General features: G+C 41.0%; 1 protein-coding gene across 3 annotated transcripts in view; it reads right to left on the bottom strand.

Moving 5' to 3' along the window:
- LOC102920034 (protein transport protein Sec23A-like) overlaps positions 1-20,609 on the bottom strand; it is a 52,654-nt gene that overhangs the window by 23,786 nt on the left and 8,259 nt on the right. For all 3 annotated transcript variants that reach the window (XM_076550602.1, XM_076550601.1, XM_076550604.1), the window contains exons 6-13: positions 17,500-17,579; positions 16,324-16,468; positions 11,109-11,267; positions 9,985-10,100; positions 7,662-7,785; positions 4,462-4,542; positions 3,552-3,641; positions 818-924 (exon numbers count right to left, since the gene is read on the bottom strand). In XM_076550602.1, coding sequence (XP_076406717.1) covers positions 818-924; positions 3,552-3,641; positions 4,462-4,542; positions 7,662-7,785; positions 9,985-10,100; positions 11,109-11,267; positions 16,324-16,468; positions 17,500-17,579 — 902 coding nt within the window. The remainder of the gene's footprint in view (positions 1-817; positions 925-3,551; positions 3,642-4,461; positions 4,543-7,661; positions 7,786-9,984; positions 10,101-11,108; positions 11,268-16,323; positions 16,469-17,499; positions 17,580-20,609) is intronic.

Below are 20,609 nucleotides of genomic sequence, written 5' to 3'. Positions count from 1 at the left end.
AGTGCTCTTATCTACTGAGTCATTCCTCCAGCCTGGGGTGTGTGTGTGTGTGTCTGTGTCTGTGTGTCTGTGTGTCTGTGTGTCTGTGTGTTTGAGGCAGTTTCATGTTTGCCAGGATGCTCTCAAACTCCCTGAGAATGACCTACATCTCCTGATCCTCCTGCCTCTACCTTCCAAGTGCTGGGATTACAAGTGTGTGCCACCATACCTGGTCATAATAAACACAATTTAAGTGTGTGACTCAGGAGCACTCGTGTGCATGTGTGGTTGCACATTTGTGCACATGGATATGGAAGGCAGGGAAGAGTCCCAGGTGGCATCCTCAGAAGCCAGGCACCTTGTTCTTTGAGACAGGATTTCTCATTGGCCTGGAGTTCACCAAACTGGCTAGGCTAGCAGGCGAGTGAGTCCCAGCAATTCACCCATCTCCATCTCCCAGAGCTGGGATTACACGTGGGTTCCACCACATCCAGCTTTTTTCCCATGGGTTCTGGGGATCGATCTCAGGTCCATATGCTTGTAAGGAAAGCATTTTACCAACTGGGCTACCTTCCCAACCCTGAGGAGTACTTTTTGTTTTGTTATGTTTTTAAGACAGAGTTTCTCTATGCAGCCCTGGCTGTCCTAGAAGTACTTTTTAAAAAACTGCTATTACACTTATCATTGACTATTCTTCAAAATAAGCTAGGTTTGAAAGAAACAAATATTTATTTTCTAGTGATAAATGTTACCCAAATAAGATACCCAGATGGAGAGTATGACCTACAATAGTTTTTATATATAATTAAACCTCTAATAAAATAAAATAAAAACTTACTTCCTAGCAATTGTGGTCACTCGAATACGTCTCTGCCCACTTGAGTGCTGATACCGGGTCAAAAATTGAACTGCACCTCGCCCTCCTTGAGGAATTAGAGCATTATGCTGTATAAAAATAAAGAAGTAAGAACAAAGTCTAAAAATCTGCTAACAACAAAAAGCAAAATCTACTACAGCCATGTCACTGTATCAAAGACTACATATTTTCTAGCACTAAAAAAAAAAATAAATTTCAGGGCAAGGAAAAGCCCAAGGGCTGGAGAGCTGGCTCAGCAGTTAAGAGCACTGGCTGTTCTTCCAGAGCACCAGGTTCAGTTTCCAGAACCCACATGGCAGTTCTCAGTCATCCATTACGCCAACTCCAGCCATTTAATGCTCTCTTCTGGACTCTCAGGCACCAGGCACACATGTGGTGCTCATGCATATATTCAAGCAAAACATTCACACACATAAAATAAGTATAAAATAAAGCTCAGTGTCAGATGCTGTGGTGGTTTGAATGAAGATGGTCCCCATAGGCTCATGGAGTGTGGCACTGTTGGGAGATGTGGCCTTGTTGGAGGAAGTATGTCACTGGAGATGGGCTTTGAGATTTCTGCTGCTCAAGCTAGGCCCAGTGTCACTCTCTCCTCCTGCTATCTGCCAATCCAGATGTAGAACTCTCAGCTACCTCTCCAGGACCATGTCTGCCTGCATGCCACCATGCTTCCCACCATGACAGTAATCAACTAACCCTCTGAACTGTAAACCACCCACAATTAAATGTTTTCCTTTATAAGATTTGCCATAGTCATGGTGTCTAACTAAGACAGAAGTCTTCACTACAGAGCCCAATAGATATTTAAAGAACTGTCACAACACAGTCCATGAACAAAGCTAGGTGAGACTTCTGAGACCTTGTGAGAAAACAAGACAGAAGTCTTGTAATCTCTGCTCCTCCATAACTTGGGTTGTTCCTGGAATGTGTTTTGATGCCCTTTCCATGTGTAGGGGATAGGAGTGAATTCATTTAGATTATTCATTACAGCTGGCTATCTGTTTATATGCCTCTATGGAAAAACATGTTTTTGTCACGTGCACCCTGTCCTTGTCACTGTACACTTTACTCAGGTGACTCTTCTTAACCCTCTGAGTATAAACTGTCTGATGCTCTGAATAAAGTTGGCTACTGTATGAGACTTTAGTCTGCCTCATTTTTAGCCCCTCCACTCTCCCTGGTTCACATTGCTAACTACAGCAGCAACAAAGAACTAATACTAATCTTCTCAGAGTGAGATTCTTCCTATGGAGTGGTTCGACATATGCAACTGAATAAATGATATGATAGTACCATAGCAATAAAGTGTAAGACAAAAGGCATATGACATCACCTCAATAGATGCAGAAAAGGCATTTGGTAAAATTCAGCACTCTTTAATAAGAATGCTAAACACATTATGTATAGAAGAATTCTACTCCAACATAACAAAAAGCCATGCATTAAAAAAGGCCACAAATGACATCACACCTTCGTGAGAGAAAATGAGCTTCTCTCTAATGTCTAGAGCGAAATAAGGATTCCTATTTTCACCAGTCACTAAACATTGTACTACAAAAAGTCCTTCCACAAAATCAGGCAAGAGGAAGAAAACAGAGCATCAAAATTGGAACAGGAAGTCAAACTGTCACTAAAATAACACAACCTGTCTCTCACGTAGAGATCTCTACACATTCAACTAAAAATATTAAAAATCATGAAAAAATAACCTCTTTTTAATGTTGGGAGAGGGAGGAGCTGGAGATAAGACAGCAATTAAGAGTAAATACTGTGGGTTTTCCTGCGATGTCCCTGACCCCTCTGGCTCCTAAAATCCCTCCTCCCTCTCCTCAGCAGGACTCCCAAACATGAGCCAAAAGACCCAATGTTTGGCCATGGATTTCTGAATCTGCCTCCATCAGTCACTGGATGAAGGCTCTCCGATGACAACAGGGATTGTCACCAATCCAGTCACAGGAGATGGCCAGTTCAGGCTATGCATCTACTGCTGTCAAGAGTCTTAGCTGGGGCCATCCTTGTAGCTCTTAGTTTCTCTTGCATCAGGCTTCTTCCTGACCCCATTAAGCCCCCCTTTCCAGTCATGTCTCTTGGCACTCTTCCCTCTGTCCACCCCACAACCCAACCCCTCAAGTTCCCATGCCTACCTACCCTGTCCCAGGTCCCCCTGGAGATCTCCTCTGTTTCCACTTCCCAGGGAGATCCATATGCCCCCCACTCAGGCCCTCCTTGTTACCCAGCCTGTCTGGAAACTGCTAGCCTGGCTCATGGGAACTCACAGAGTCTCATACAACAACCAGGGAGCTTTCGTGGGACTGACCTAGGCTTTCTGCATATATGTAACAGTTGAGTAGCTTGGTCTGCTTGTGGGACTCCTGGCAATGGAGGCAGGGGCTGTCCCTGGTGCTTTGTCTGCCTCTTGGGAACCTGTTCCTCATGCTGGATTGCCTTGCCCAGCCTGAATACAGGGGGGGGTACTTGGTCTTAAGGCAGCTGACCCTTCCTAAGCAAATATGGAGGAGGGAGGGTAGGGTAGAGGAGAATTGGGAGGGAATGGGAGAAGAGGAGGAGGGGAGACAGGCAGAGCACTAAGAATTTGAGGCTGGTCTGGTCTACATAGTGAGTTCCAAAGAGCTAGAGCTACATACTCTATCTCAAAATACCAAAAACATGTTTTTTTAAATGTAAGCAGTCATACCTGATTAACAACTTCAAAATACATGGCTAAGGTTGTAGTGGGACTGAGTCCACATATCTTCCACTGACAAGTGCCGCCTGTTCCAATCTCCTATAAAAAAAGAAGACAGGGTGCTTGAAAGCCAAAGAATATTATTTATTAATTTATAGGAAGAAGAAAAGCAGGGATAAGTCTCCAGTAAGAAAAAACACACAGCTTTCAGATTTATTCAATAAATACTAATAGCTTAAAAATTTTAACACCATATCACAAACACATAATTAAAAATAATTAAGCATTGTACACGACAAAAACATTAAGATTATTAAATGGTTTGCTAAGTAAATTAAAAGGATACAATGATACAAGGTTTTTTGAAGCATGCACTATTTAACAAGTGATTAACCAATAACATTACCTTTCCACCCAACTTTCCTATCTGTGTCAAGGGATCCTATATATATGCATATATGACTAGGTATATAGTCTATAGTCTATAGGTCTATAGTTCTGTCTGCATCAGAACTATAAGCATTCTAAATGCCAAGAAAATTCAGACACAAATCTTTACCACACAAACTGCATATAAACTGATTTTTTGCTTTGTCATTTTTGAAAGCTGATTGTCTATTTTGTGCTGTCTTATCATCCTATCTACAACTACATGACTGTAATTTTGGAATGCATTACGGTCTCTCAACAGGCAGAGAAAAAGAAGGGATTGAAACCTAAATCTCTCTGATTTGGTTGTTCTGTTGTTAAATATGGTGACAAACAGTGTGAGGGAAAGAACAACCACACATGGAAGTGTACAACAGAAGCTCAACCACATACAACAGTTGAGAAGGAAAATCACAGGCTTCCATGATGGGCCTGTCTTTGTATTAGCCTAGAAATTAACTGTGTTTTTTTTAGAACAAACATTACTTACGTTTTCAGACACGCAGGGTCCTTTAGAGTTAAGAGACACACAGGGTCCAATAGCTCCTGAAATCTTTATTTCTCTTGAGGTCTATAAATAAGAACATGGTACATTTGGTTTTCTCAAAGATAAAGTCAGGGCTTGAAAGATGGCTGAGTAGATGAAGGTACTTGCCACCAACCCTGACCACCTAAGTTTAAATCCCAGGAAACACATGGTAGGCAGAAAGAACCAACTCCTCTAAGTTGCCCTTAAACCTCCATACAAGCATCATAGCATGTGCATGTGTGTGTGTGCGCACACACACACACACACACACACACACACACACACTAATAAATATAATAAAAATTTTAATAAGTTCAGATGTTTATAAGTGTTTAAGAATATAAGACATCCTTCCATATTTAAAACTTGAAAGTCAGTGAAGACCCAGGTATAGTGGGGGACACCTTTAATTCCAGCACCTGGTGGAAGATCTATGTGAAGCTGAGGCTAGCCTGGTCTTTGTAGGAAGTTCTAGGACAGCCAGGGCTACACAGAAAAATCCTGTCTCAAAAACAAGGCAATGAAAATATGCTAAAATTAAAAATACTTAACCATTAGGCTCTAATTTAATTCCAGCCTTCTATTTTCACCAGCCACAGGAGGACTCCATGTGGGAATCCAACCATGATTTCAAAGTCATGCCATGCCCTAAATTCAAACTGCATACATCAAAATGCTGGGCTTCATCTATTGCTTCTCCACAGAAAATTCTGTCTGTAAGATTGATCTCTTTTTTAATTATGTTATGTGTAGGAATGTTTTGCCTGTATGTATGTCTATACATCATGTACATGTCTAGTGCCCACAGAGACAAGAAAGCATTGGATGGCTGGAAACTAGAGTTACAGGCAGTTATGAGCTGATGCTGGAAATCAAATTTGAGTCCTCTGGAAGAACAGCCAGTGCTCTTAACCACTGAGCCATCTCTCTAGCCCCAAGAATGGTCTCTTTCCAGTTTCTCCTGCTATTAAATGTAAGATATTACATTGTCTTGTAACTAAAAATTAGAAAACACTGGGACTGTAGCTCAGTGACAGAGCACTGGCTTAGCACTGGAAAGGCCCTTTGTTTAATTCCCAAGACTGGAGAAAAAAAAATCTACTTTGCTGGGCATGGTGGCATAGGCCATGAATTCTAACACTGGGATACAGTCAGGTAGAGCTCTATGAATTTGAGGCCAAGCTGGCATACATAGTGAGTGCCAGGCCAGCCAGGCTATACAGTGAAATGTGGTTCTTCATTAACCCTCAAATGACAGATACATTTATCTCCAATCTACAAGCAGCTCACAGAATTAATACTATGGTTCTAATATTTCAACACAAACTGTCCACTCTCACCAGGCATTCTTCCCAAACATCTCATGTTGATGCTCGCCTCCATGAGTCTCCTCAATTTGGGCTACTGAATAACATTCATTTTCCTCTCATCTATCAGAAAATAATATAAGCCACACTCCCCTGGTGTTTATTTTGTGTTTTGAAACACAGAGTTTCTCTGTGTAGCCCTGGCAGTCCTTTATAAACCGATAGGCCTCAAACTCAGAGATCCCCCTGCCTCTGCCTCCCAAGGGCTGGAATTAAAGGCGTGAGCCACTATGCCCAGCTCTCACTTCTCTTAAACTTCTACACCACTTTGTTTTCTACTGTTACTTCATCTCATCATATACATCAGCTTAGTCTCTCTCTCAAGACAAAGTTTCCCTAATAACAAAACCTCTACCTTACAGATCCAATCACATCTCCACAATTTCCTACCATCATGCTGATTACATGGTAAGAAATATTTAATGAAAATTCAAAACCAGGGTTTTTGTAATATACATGTAATTAACACAAAGCCTTCCAAGTGTTTTAAGTCAATATTTGAAATTCATGATGGAATATTACATACAACCAACACTAATTACAAAACCAAAGAATAATTTCCTCTCAAGTTAGTTCATTTCTGCCATTATAAAAACTAACATAGCAGGACAGTGGTGGTGAATGCCTTTAATCCCAGCATTTGGGAGGCAGAGGCAGGTGGATCAGATCTCTGATTTCAAGGCCAGACTGGTCTACAGAGCAAGTTCCAGGACAGCAAGGGCAACACAGAGAATCCCGATTTCAAAAAACAAAAAGAAAAAGAAAAAAAAAGAACCCCACATACACACACACACACACACACACACACACACACACACACACACACACACAAAATTAACATAGCTAGGCATGGTGTTGCATGCCTTTAATCCTAGCCTTCAGGAGTTAGAGGCAGGTGAATCTCTGCATTTAACATCAGTGCGGTCTACAAAGCAAGTTCCATGACAGCCAGGGCTACACAGAGAAATTCTGTCTCAAAAAACAAGACAAACAAGTTGATGGTAATGTCATTCTATATGCTCTGATTTGGTTGATAAATAAAACGCAGGCAGGAAGTATAGTATAGGCAGGAGTAGCAGAGAGGAGAACTGTGGAAACAGGAAGGCTGAGTCAGGCGTCACCTGCCAGACACAGAGGAGCAAGATGTGAAGGCAAAACTGAGAAAAGGTACCAAGCCACATGGCTAAACATAAATAAGAATTATGGATTAATTTAAGTGTAAGAGCTAGTCAGTAATAAGCCTGAGCTAATGGCCGAGCAGCTTTAACTAATATAAGCCTCTATGTGTTTACTTGAATCGAAGCGGCTGCAGGACTGGCAAGTGAGAGAGATTTGTCCTGACCACGGGCCAGGTGGGACACAGGAAAACTTCAGGTACAAATAAACAAACCATCAAAAAAATTAACATATAAATTTAGTATAAAAAAGATATATAATATGTAGTGCCAGGCAGAGTAGAACACACCTGCATCACAGCACCTAGAAAGCTGATGCAGGCGGGTCAGGAGTTAGAAGACAAACTGATAAGACCTATTCTCTAAAAAATGAAAATACATATCCAATATGAGTAACTTTACTTACATGACTCTACTTTTCTAACCATTATTCAGAATGATCCCAGTCTCATGGGTTTTTAATGACAGCACCTTTTTCTGGGAAACAAAATCTCTAATCCAAGGTCAAAAGTAACCATTATGTTTAAAGTACATCTGAATTTGATGTTTTAAAGTTATCATTAAGCCTACAATGATCTCACTTGATAATATATCACACATGTCAAGTTTGGATTCTTACCTTTATTTCTAATGTTCCACCAAAGCCCATTTTTAACTCTCCGTGTATATCTTTGGTGAATACTCTTTGAAAAGTTTGCTTGAATAAAGAAGTGTTGAAAGAGTCACCCATTACCATGTATCCTCTGCACAGGAAAAAGGCAAACACAACATACATAACACAATTAAATGGGCTCATGTATTACCTGAAAAATAAATTAGACTATGAACAAATAGTAAAAACATTCCCCCAAAACAAATGTAATTAACTCAATTTCTATTAATAATTCATTTAAAATATAATTACATTTATTTATGTTATGTGTATGGGTATGCACACAACACAGTGTGTGTGTGAAGGTCTGAGAACAACTTCCAGGTACCAGTTCTCTCCTTCCACCATGTGGGTCCCAAGTATCCACCTCAGGGCCTCAGGCTTGCCATCAGGGCTTTCACCCACTGAGCCATTCACTGGTCCAGATTTTCTCCTTCCACACGCATCATCTAAAATTAACCGTGTTGTAAAATACTTGCTAATGCATCATGCATTAATGACTGCTCCTTTTCTCAGTAAGTATCCACAAAAGTTGTCTATACTTCTACTTCTCAAAGTGTGGTCCTTGGTCCAGCAACATTAACACCAACAACAACCTCATCTCAAACATACTAAATAGCACTGGTTTTTTCATAAGAAACCCTAGTTTTTGTACAAGTTAATACCTGAGAAGCTCTTGTCCCTATCAGCTTCTTCCAACTCTCTCCTCCTGTTGTCTTTTTAATTCACTCTAGGTCAACTGTTTTTAGTAAGATTCTCAATGACCTTTACAATGCTGAATTACGTACTCTGCACCCTGCATTATTTTGTGTCTGTAATGGTTAGCACAGATGACCATGGCCTTTACCTTCTAGTATTTTCCCCACTGAGCTCCTAGTTGTTTGCATTTCCCTAGGTATATGTCTCAGAGAACACTGAATGAAGCTGAACCCCTACTTCACTTTTTTCAGCAATAAAAAGAAACACTGGCACATCGCAAATGTGCATAAATTAAAATGCATGCTGAATAAAAGAAGCCAGTGGTGGGCTGGAGAGATGGTTGAGTGGTCAAGAGCACTGGTTTCTCTTGTAGAAGATCCCAGTTTGGGCTGGAGAGATGGCTCAGCCGTTAAAGGCTAGGCTCACAACCAAAAATTATAAGAAGATCCCAGTTCAGTTCCCAGCACCTACAAGGTGGCTCATATCCTCTGTAACTGCAATTCCAGGGGATCCAACTCTCTGTTCTAACCTCCTTGGATACCACACATACACACAGCACACATACATACATAGGCAAGACATTCATAAACATATTTTTTTTAAAGAAGTCAATGGCCAACACCACTTATTACTCCACTTACATGAAACATGCAGAGGAGGCGAGTAGTATCGCCTAGGGCAAGAGGATGGGGTGAGAAAAGAGAGAGGAATGGAAAGTAACAGGTAACAGGCAGTCTCTCCAGAATCAGACAAATGTTCTAAATTCAATCACAGTAATGGTCATATAACTTGTGAACGTACTAAAACCTCATCGAACATTTTAAATGGATACATTTCATGATGTGCTGTTGCAGAATATTATTTTAACTAGGCAAAGATGTGTTACATTTTTTTATGCTGCATTTGTTTAATTGTGAAAGGATATATTGCTAGTTTGCCTTGCCTGCCTAAGACACCTGATAAAGAACTGAATAGCCAATAGCTAGGCAGATAAAGGACAGGCAGGGCTGGCAGGAGAGAGAATAAACAGGAGGAGAAATCTAGGCTCAGGAGAAGAGAGAAGAAGGAGAGAACGAGGGGAAAAAAGTGGCACACGCCCGGGGCCAGCCAGGCAGGCAGCTGCCAGACAGACAGACACAGAAGAAGCAGGAAAAGTAGGACATACAGAAAGAAAAGGAAAAAGCCCTGAGGCAAAAAGTAGATAAAGAGAAACAGCTTAATTTAAATTAAAAGAGCTAAGCTGAAATGAGCCTAAGCTAGGCCAACCATTCATAATTAATCAGAAGTCTCTGGGTCATGGTTTGGGAGTCTCCACCATGGTTGGTAGACCAAAAGAAAGCCTGCTACAATGTGCTATCTCAAAAACATTACTAAAACAACTAAGAAACTTTAGAATAAACTTTTTCCAAAGAACTTGTGCCTTTATAAGCCTGTCTTTTCAGAAAAAAAGTGTAACATGAGCTCCAAAGAAGACACAGCAGAGCTGTCAGCAATGTTGCCACAAAGCAGAAGACCATGAGTGTGTCCTCTCCTAAGCTGTCAGTGTTGGTTTACACTCTAAGCAGTTGTTATTAGATATGCACATACATACCCAGTAAGGTTAGGACAGCACTTCATCTCCAGGAGACCTGTCTGATCTAACGCACATGCGTAGATATCAATAACATGCCCAGTCGTAGCAGCTCGATTGGCCAGTGCTTCAAAGTGCTACAAAAGATTTTTAATAAAATCAAATATATAACCTAACTGTCCAAGAAATCTTTTTCCTATTAACAGATCAAATAATTTAAGAGTAAAAGAACAACTCATAATTTACAGATCATCTTGTCTCATTTAATTTCCTAAAATATAGTTTTATAAAAATAATAAAATGACTTCTAGAAGTAAAATGACTTCTAGAAGTCTCATTTCCAGCTAGACATGTGGTACATGTCAGAAATTCCATCACTGGGGAGGCTCCAATAGGAGCATCATGGGTTGCACTATATAGAAAGATTCTGTCTCCGGGGGTGGACTGGGGGGAAGGGGAGGGGGGCAGGAAGGGAGAGAACAAGGGAATCTGTGGCTATTATGTAGAACTGAATAGTATTGTAAAATAAAAAAAGAAAGATTCTGTCTCAAATAAATAAATAAATAAATAAACAAAGTATGATATTTTAACTTTCTTTGACTTAAAAGCCATTATTTTTAGATATATTATTAAGTGAAACAAAACTAAAGAGAGGTATATATTCTCTTCTTCAACACAATCACACAAAAATAAGGGAACAACACAAAACTCTTTTTCCTAGCTAAATCCACAAGCAAGTAACAAAGACATCTGAAAAGAGGGAAAAAAACAGAAGATAAGCCAATCTAAAGCATCTTTTTGCAGCTTTAACAAAAAAATAAATAAAATTTCTGAGCTCAAATGGGAAACTCATTAGCAGAAAAAAGCACTCATAGTGTCAAAAATATGACATCAATTATTGTTAAAAATATAACAATGACTATCAAAAATTATCAAACAGTACAGCAAAATTAAACTAAAAGTCTGAACTAAAAATAGCAAAAATAACAATAACAATAATAATAACAAGGGCATCAACAAGCAGAAACAATACAAAGATTCAAGAATCATCATTAGTGAAATATACCTTTGCAAACCACCCCTAAAAATGTAAAGTTACAAAAATAGAAAACAATTCACAAGAAAACAACTGAATAAAGAATTACCTTAGTTCCCTTTTTAACATATTTGGCATTATCCTTTTCAATGTCATGCCAGGATCTTATTGGAGTCTTTAATTCATCTTCAACCACCATTCCAGGCCCCTGGGTAGCAGGACCACCAATGAACATCATGATCCGAGCACCAGTGTTGGGGAAAGTACACTATTGGAGGAAAGGAACTCATTCAAAAAATGCAAAGGATAACAAAAAGCAGGTATATACACTCCTGTCTCAAATAAATTCCCAGCACCACATGGCAGCTCACAACTCCCTGTGATCATAGTTCCAGAGAATATGGCACCCTCTTGTGTCTTCCAGGGGCTCCTGCATACACAAGGTACATATGAACTCTCTCACTCTTTCTCTCCCTCCCTCCCAACCCCCTTTACACACACACACACACACACACACACACACACACACACACACACACACAAATTAATTAAAAAGGCATTCTTCTCCAAGGTCTAACCAGGGAAGTATAGTCCTCACTCCCCCATCAAGGAAACTCCTCTTGCAGCAGAGACCATTACAGAAAACCACAAAGGATCAAAATGCAGAGTGGTAGAGTCAGTCCCAACTGACACATCTACACCATACCTCCTGCACCTGAGGCTCAGGGATCATAGCAGAGGAGGGAGAAGAAAATTTTAATGAGCCAGAGGAACAGGAAGTTTGCCGTAAGATTGTGTCTTCTGTTGTGTGACTTGGTCTGTTTGAGGCACCCCTGGCAGTGGGACCAGATCCATCCCTGGTGCATGAGCTGGCTTTTGGGATCCCATTCCCTATGATGGGACACCTAGCTCAGTCTTGGTGCAGAGGGGAGGGGCTTGGACCTGCCTCAACTGAATGTACTAGGCCTTGCTGACTCCTCATGGGGGGCCTTACCCTTTTGAAGGAGGAGGTATTCTAGGCGGAGGAGTGGGAGGAGGGATGAGAGGGGGGATCTGTGGATGGTATGTAAAATGAATTCAAAAATTTAAGTTAAAAAATATATAAAATCTTTTTTAAAAGATTGTGTCTCCTAGAAATGTCAGAGAAGCTACACCCAACGAAGTCTCATCAACATGGCTGTCTAAACATGTCCTGAGCAAGGAAGACACCAACAGACATGTTAACATAGGGCGGGAAAAGCCCACATGGCCTCAATCAAGGAGGAGGAGGAGGAGGAGGAGGAGGAGGAGGAGGAGGAGGAGGAGGAGGAGGAGGAGGAGGAGGAGGAGAAGAAGAAGAAGAAGAAGAAGAAGAAGAAGAAGAAGAAGAAGATTTTTAATTTATTTAAAATAGAAAAATATATTACCATAGATACCAATGAAATTCATGTAGTCATTTGGACATCTTAAAAACCTTTATTCTACAAAATGGACGAATTTGTAGTTTCGTATGATGTATCACAATTAAATCAAGAGGAAATACAGTAATGAGTTTGTGATAGTCTCCATTAGAAAAGATCCCACAGACTCAGGCATTTGAATATTTGCTCTGAAGCTGGTAGTGCTGTTTGGGGAGGCTATGTGGAGTTGCAGCCTTGCTAAAGAAATGTATCTTTAGAAGCTCACAACTTAGTCCTCTTGGCCAGTTCACTCTCTCTGCTTGTAACTGAATATGTGATCTCTCAGTTTCCTGCTCTGGCTGCCTGCTGCCATTCATCCTCAGCCATTATGGTCTCTCTCTCTCTCTCTCTCTCTCTCTCTCTCTCTCTCTCTCTCTCTCTCTCTCTCTCTCTCTCTGGAATAATAAGATAAAATAAACTCTTCTGTTCAAAAAAAAAAAAAAAAAGAGCCAGACATGGGAGCTGTGCTGGCTAGTTTTTACATGAACTTGAAACAAGCTACTGATGACTAATTTGAGAATTGCCTCCATAAGATCTGGCTGTAGGCAAGCCTGTAGAGAATTTTCCTAATTAGTGATTGATGTGGAAGGGACCAGCCCACTGTGGGTAGGGATACCCCTGGGCTGGTGGTCCTGGGTTCTATAAGAAAGCAGGCTAAGCAAGCCATGAGGAGCAAGCCAGTGAGCAGCACCCCTCCATGACCTCTGCATCAGCTCCTGCTTCCAGGTTCCTGCCCTGCTTGAGTTCCTGCCCTCACTGCTTTTGATAATAAACTGTTATATGGAACTGTGAGTGAAATAAACCCTTTCCTACTCAAGTTGCTCTTGGTCATGGTGTTTCACTACAGCAATAATAACCCTAACTAGGATAGTAGTGCACATCTTTAATACCAGAACTCAGGAGGCAGAGGCAGGCAGATCTCTGTGACATAATTTTCTAGGCCAACTAGCATAACACAGTGAAACCTTGTCTCAAAAAAAAAAGGAAGGAAGGAGGGAAAGAAAATTAATAAATATAATCCAGGAAAGTGCTACAGGAATAAATCACATGGGCCCAACAAGTACTAGAACAAATTATCTACAACAATCATCCTACTAATAGATTTCAAGAATAAAGAAAAATTACAAGTTGAACACCACCAGCCAGCGATGCAGTCAATCTCCCCTCTTTAGTGAAGCTCCCACAACCAATCGTGGGGTGCAGGGGCCCTGGAGAGATGGCTCAGTGATAAAAGCACTTGCTGTTCTCTCAGAAGACCCAGGCTTGGTTCTCAGCACCCACCCAGCAGTTCACAATCATCTGTAACTCCAGTTCCAGAGAACCAATGCCTTCTGACCTCCATGGGCAACCAGGCATGCACAGGGTGTACAGACATACATGCAGGCAAAACACTCATATACTAAATAAAAACAAATAAATCTTTAAAAAAAAATCAGATAAATCCAGTTACTCTGAACCTGATAGAAGAGAAAGTAGGAATGACTCTGAGATACCACCTTACACCTGTCAGAATAGCTAAAATCAAAAACACTAAAGACAGCTTATGCTGGAGAGGATGTAGAGCAAGGGGAACTCTCCTCCACTGCTGATGCTTGCTGATGCAAGCTTGTACAGCCACTTCAAAAATCAATATGGCGCTTTCTTAGAAAATTGGGAATCAATCTCCCCCAAGACCCAGCTATACCACTCTTGGCATATTCCCAAGGAATGCTCAATCATACCACAAGGGCACTTGCTCAGCTATGTTCATAGCAGCATTGTTTGTAATAGTCAGAACGTGGAAACAACCTAGATGCCCTTCAACTGAAGAATGGATAAATGTGGTACATATACACAATGGAATACTACTCAGCAGAGAAAAACAATGACATCATGAGGTTTGCAGGCAAATAGATGGATCTAGAAAAATTCATCCTGAGTAAGGTAGCCCAGACTCAGAAAGACAAACATGGTATGTACTCATTCATAAGAGGATGCTAGATGTAAAACAAAGATGACTAGACTGCTACTCACAACTCCAGGGAGGCTACCTAGAAAACAGGACCCTAAGAAAGACATAGGGATTGCCCAATGACAGAGAAATGGATGAGATCTATATGAACAACCTGGACATGAGTGGGGGTAATGAAAGGCAAGGGTCGAGGGAAAGAGAGCTTAGGGGAGCAGGAGATCCCAGCTGGATCAAGAACACAGAGGGAGAACAAGAAATAGGAGAACATAATAAGTGAAGACCACATGAGAATAGGAAGAAGCAAAGTGCTAGAGAGTTCCCCAGAAATCCACAAAGATACCTACACAATAGACTACTGGCAATGGTTGAAAGAAAGCCTGAACTGACCTACTCTGGTGATAGGATGGCCAAACACCCTAACTGTTGTGCCAGAAACCCCATCCAATGACTGAGGGAAGTAGATGCCAAGGTCCACGGCCAGGCCCCAGGTAGAGCTCTAGGAGTCCAATTGGCGAGAAAGAGGAGGGTTTATATGAGCAAGAATTGATGAGACCAAAATTGGAAAAAGTACAGGGACAAATAGTCAAACTAATGGAAACACACGAACTATGAACCAATAGCTGAGGAGCCCCCAACTGGATCAGGCCCTCTGGATAAGTGAGACAGTTGATTAGCTTGAACTGTTTGGGAGGCACCCAGGCAGTGGGACTGGGACCTGTCCTTAGTGCATGAACTGGCTGTTTGGAACCTGGGTCTTATGCAGGGACACTTCGCTCAGCCTGGGAGGAGGGGACTGGACCTGCCTGGACTGAATCTACCATGTTGAGCTGAATCCCCAGGGGAGTCTTTGCCCTGGAGGAGATGGAAATTGGAGGGTGGGCTGGGGGGAAGGCGGTGGGGGGGGAGGGGGAAAGGACAGGGGAATTCATGGCTGATATGTAAAATTAAATTAAATTATAAAATAAAAAAATTCAGGGTGGAGAGATGACTTACCAGAAGAACCAAGTCTGATTCCCAGCATCTATGTCAGGTGGCTCACAAAGACCCATAACTCCAGCTCTGCCTCTGACCTCTGAGGGCACTTATACTCAGACGCACACACACATGCACACAGATACACACACACAGACACACACACACACACGGAATTTAAAATAATAAAAATAAATTCCTTTTTAAAATCATATGGACTGGATTTGGAGTTTCTGGGTGGCAGAACTCATGCGGCTTTCTAGTGTGTGGTGTGCAGAGGGGACATGCCCATTCATGTTGCAACTGTATGCATTTCTCCTATCAGGTTGTGTCTTTTGTAACTCTCTATAAGTAAAGGGTTTCCCTAAGTTCTCTGAGCCAGCCACTATAGCAAATTAATCCAACCTATAGATACCCAACATATAGACAGAAGTACAAGTAATAAACTACTACTTTAGCTGGAATTTGAAGTGAACAGTCTGTTCATGGAAACGAGCCCTTAATCTGTGAGAACTAATGCTACTTCTAGTAAACAGTGTCAAACTCGAATTGATAGAACACACAGCTGTTTCTGCCACAGAATTGCCTGAAATGTGGAGTTTAAAAAAAAAAAAAGTATTGTACACCAATTCCTGAATGAGAAGAGAAGAGCCACATATGGTGGTGCACAGCGATAGTCCTACACTCAGAGGTCTAAGGTCGGAGGAAGGCCGTCAGTTCAGGTTCAGCACTAATTGTATTATATAGTGAGACAGAAGAAAAGGAGGAGAAAGATGAAAGTGGAGCAAGGAAGAAAAAGATAAAAAGAAATAAGAAAGGAGGAAAGAATAGACCTTTACACCAACCACCACCACGGTGTTTGGCTTAACATCTTTACTATTCCACATGTGCACACACACACTCATGTGTGCAACACACACAAGGACTCTTACATTTCAAAACCAAATTTTCATCATTACTACCTCAAGTAGTCCTACAGCTATGGAAAGGGCCACTCCTGAGGAACGCAAAGGTCTCTTCCCTTGTGGCACAGGCCACGGGTCTCGCTGAAGTTCTCCCAAAAGATCTGTGAGATTCATGTCTATTTTCTGTACTGGCTGTAAGAATCTGCAAAACAGGAGTAAACCAAAAGCCATTTATAAAGGTGATATTGCAAGAACTTTTCTTAAAACCAGAAAAAACTATTTGATACACAGCAGACCAAGAGTTCACAATCTTCTGTGTGCAGCAGAACGCACTGGAGTGTTTCCTTGGAAGCAGCTTGCTCTTGGAGATGTAGCTCAGTCAGTAGAGGACTTATCTAGCAGGTCTGAGAGCCTAGGCTGGATCCCCAGCAATACACACACACACACACACACACACACACACACACACACACACCCAGCAATACACACACACACACACACACACACACACACACACACACACACAAATACACACTCCAAGGGGTAGGGAAAAGAGCAGGTAGGAAGAGAAGGAGGCAAGAGGAGAAGCGAGAAAGAAATGAGTCAGGCATGGTAGTACACGCTTCTAATTCCAGCACTAAGGTGGACGTAGGAGAATCAAGAGCTCAAGGTCACCAAACCAAGTCTAAGTCCAACCTGGCTATAGGAGACTGTCTCCCCAGAAAGAAAGGGAGATGGCTATTACTGGGCCCCATACTATAGTCTGTTTATCACTCTAGTCATACTGCTGCTACCAACCAAGGAATCAATACAACTGTTACCAATTTCTTTTAAAGTATTAAGGTTATCAACATAATTAGAAGATACATCAATGAATCAATCAGTTTTATTAACAGCACCTCTGATCAGAAGGTTAAAGCTACCTGTAAAAAGAAAATTATAAGCTTTTGAGGCCCTATTTTTGCATAGCCACCCTCAAACCACATAAAGGTTTTATGAACTTAAAAATAAAAAGAAACATATCAAAACTAAACTCCTAATATCATAATGATTGAAAAAAGTGCCTCAAAAAACTATAGCTTGTTTTTTTACAACTATATAGTACTGTAATTTATTTATATCCCTAACATTACTAAATATTATACTATCACCTAATGCCTTTGTTCAAGTTGAGGGCATGGTCTGTTTAAGTACCTGCTTGAATTATAGAATTCTGTTTGCCATATTAATTACCTATTGGAAGAAGGTGGCAGCTGGACCTGAGGCCCACGTGTAGCTTGAGTAAGAGGTACTTTAGAGAGCTCCAGCCTTTCCTGTAAAGAGATTATTACAGTGAGATCACAATATTTGTCAACTTCTTAAGATATTCAAGGTGCTCTACTACAAATTAGGAACACAAAATGAGCATAAGGTCTCTTTTCCCCAGAAAGCAAACAGTCGAGCTGTGGAAACTGAGCTCTCTCAGTAGCAATTCACCAGGAGAGAGCAAATACAAGATCTGATGGAGTGAAAAGGATGCTAATTTAGAAGTACTTCTTATCTAATACAGTCAAAATGCATTAATGATTAACTTAAATGTCTTTCTTCTTAGCTTATATGCATTCATCCTTTTCAGCAACTATTGCCTTAAACACCTACTCTGTAGCAGGAATACAGTGGTTTAAAAAAATACTCACTGCTCACATGGTAGTTAAAATCTAGAAGAAAGGAATGAAGTTATCTAATAAAGCAGTGTAAAATCATAACTGCAGCACTATGAAGCAGTACATCAAGGACTGGAGAGACAGCTCAGCTGTTCAGAGGCTTGCAGCTCTTGCAGAAGACCAGGGTTTGACCCAGCACCTCTATCAGGTGGCCCACATATTAGCCTACCAGCCGTTATCAGCCTATAACTCGAGGAAATCCAATGCCTCCTTCTACCTCTGCAAATACCTGCACTCATGTGCCTGCATACATACATACATACACACACACACACACACACACACACACACACACACACACATACACACTTTTTTTGTTTTTTTTTGGTTTTTTGAGACAGGGTTTCTCTGTGTAGCTTTGCGCCTTTCCTGGAACTCACTTGGTAGCCCAGGCTGGCCTCGAACTCACAGAGATTCGCCTGCCTCTGCCTCCCGAGTGTTGGGATTAAAGGCGTGTGCCACCACCGCCCGGCTCATACACACTTCTTTAAATTTAAAAAAAAATCTTCATTAGCCGGGCAGTGGTGGTATACACCTTTAATCCCAGCACTCAGAGGCAGATGGAACTCTGCGAGTTTGAGGCCAGAGCTAGCTCTAGGACAGGCAAGGCTACACAAACAAAAACAAACAAACAACAAATCAAACATTTAAAGGTATAATCTATTTTATTGTCATGACACTCCTGAAAAGCAGACATCGTTATCACAGGTTATATATCTAATCCAAAAACTCAAACCTGAAATGCTCCAAAACCTACAAGCTTGTAAGTGTCATCTAGATGCCACAATAGAAAATTCCACACGTGACTTCACATGATGCACTAGAATCAAAATACAGATGTACTAAACATATTCTATACAGTTATGTTCAGGCTGTGTCTATAAGCATATACACATTAAACATCAATTATTTTAGCTTGCACTTGGGTGTCATCCCCAAAATATCTCTTTATAGACAGTGTTATGCCATAGAATGACATCTCAGTCAATAATGGACCACACACAATGATGAGTCCCTAAGATTACATCACCTATTGTACCATAGATGCTTAGTTGATATAAGTACTCTATGTTCACACCATGATGAAAATGGCTAACGATACATTTCTCAGAATGTATCCCATCTTCCCATACCCATGTTCACAAATATTAAAAAAAGAAAGAAAGAAAAGAATGGAAGGAAAGAGAGAGAGAGAGAGAGAGAGAGAGAGAGAGAGAGAGAGAAAGAAAGAAAGAAAGAAAGAAAGAAAGAAAGAAAGAAAGAAAGAAAGAAAGAAAGAAAGAAAGAAAGAAAGAAAGAAAGAAAGAAAATAGTACACATGAGGCAGAAGCAGGGCAATCTCTGTGGATTGGAGACAAACTTGGTCTTCATGGAGTTCCAAAACTTCTAAAACCCCAAACACATCTGTTTCTAAGTATTTTAGATAAGGAATACTCAACCTGTACCAATTCTCCTGCTTCATGAAAATAAATGATCCTCCTTTCCAAGTCACTATGAAAGGAAGCCCACACCCTCTGAAGCCTCACTTTGCTCATCTCTTGCCTTCACTTATCCTCTTCAGTCTCCTTCCCTTCCGAGTGTAGACCCTCAACCACTTCTCAAAGTATCGTTACCAATTCACAAACTGTCTCCTTCCTTATCTTCAACAAACCTAAGACAAGAACAAACTTCAGAGCCAGGCACAGTGACACCACCCTGTGCCCTGCACTCAGGAGGCTGAGGTAGAGACCAGTAAAATACCCCCAGTCACTTCAAATTGTAAAGATACAGTTAAAAGTAGATAGTTTTAGGCAAAGGAGACAGTGTAGTTAGGAAAGTGTTTATGATTTAGTAAAATAATTGCCTCAAAAGCATGAAGACCTCAGTTCAACCCCATAATACATTTAAAAAAAAATCAGGGTGAGCCGGGCAGTGGTGGCACAAGCCTTTAATCCCAGCACTCAGGAGGCAGAGGCAGGTGGATCTCTGTGAATTTGAGGCCAGCCTGGTCTACAGAGCAAGTTCCAGGACAGGCACCAAAACTACACAGAGAAACCCTGTCTCAAACAAACAAACAAACAAAATCTGGGTGTAATGGTGCAAACTTGTAATCTACTACTTGAGTGATAGAGACTGGTGGATGGTACCTGAGGCTTAATGGCCACCCAGCCTCACCTAATCATCAAGCTCCAGGCCAATGAGAGAGCCTGTCTCAAAAATAAAGTAGAGTGTGTTTGATGAATAACAATGCCTTAGGTTGTCCTAAAGCCTACACACACACACACACACACACACACACACACACACACACACACACACACACACCTGCACATACAGTCACTAACTAAACAATGCACACAGTGAAATCCTAATTAGGAGCATACACTGAAATTCTAATAAAGCCATTACAGAAATGAAGCAGGTTATATATGTGGTCATGAAGAGATATCAAGACACACTATGAAAAGTAGAAAGTCTTCAATTTGGATGACAGCTAAATTACACAAGAAACAAAACTGATGTTAATACTAAAGCTAAAGCCTTGTCATATTGCAATCATAACAAAGTGAACTCACCATGGTTTTTAAAAGTACATGCATCTAGGGTCTGGAGAGATGGCTCAGTGGTTGAGAGCACTGACTGCTCTTCCAGAGGACCTGG

This window comes from Peromyscus maniculatus, chromosome 14 (assembly GCF_049852395.1).
Source record: "Peromyscus maniculatus bairdii isolate BWxNUB_F1_BW_parent chromosome 14, HU_Pman_BW_mat_3.1, whole genome shotgun sequence".
Lineage (NCBI taxonomy): Eukaryota > Metazoa > Chordata > Mammalia > Rodentia > Cricetidae > Peromyscus > Peromyscus maniculatus.
Note: the sequence above shows the minus strand (reverse complement) of the source record. Positions and strands in the feature narration are given on the sequence as shown.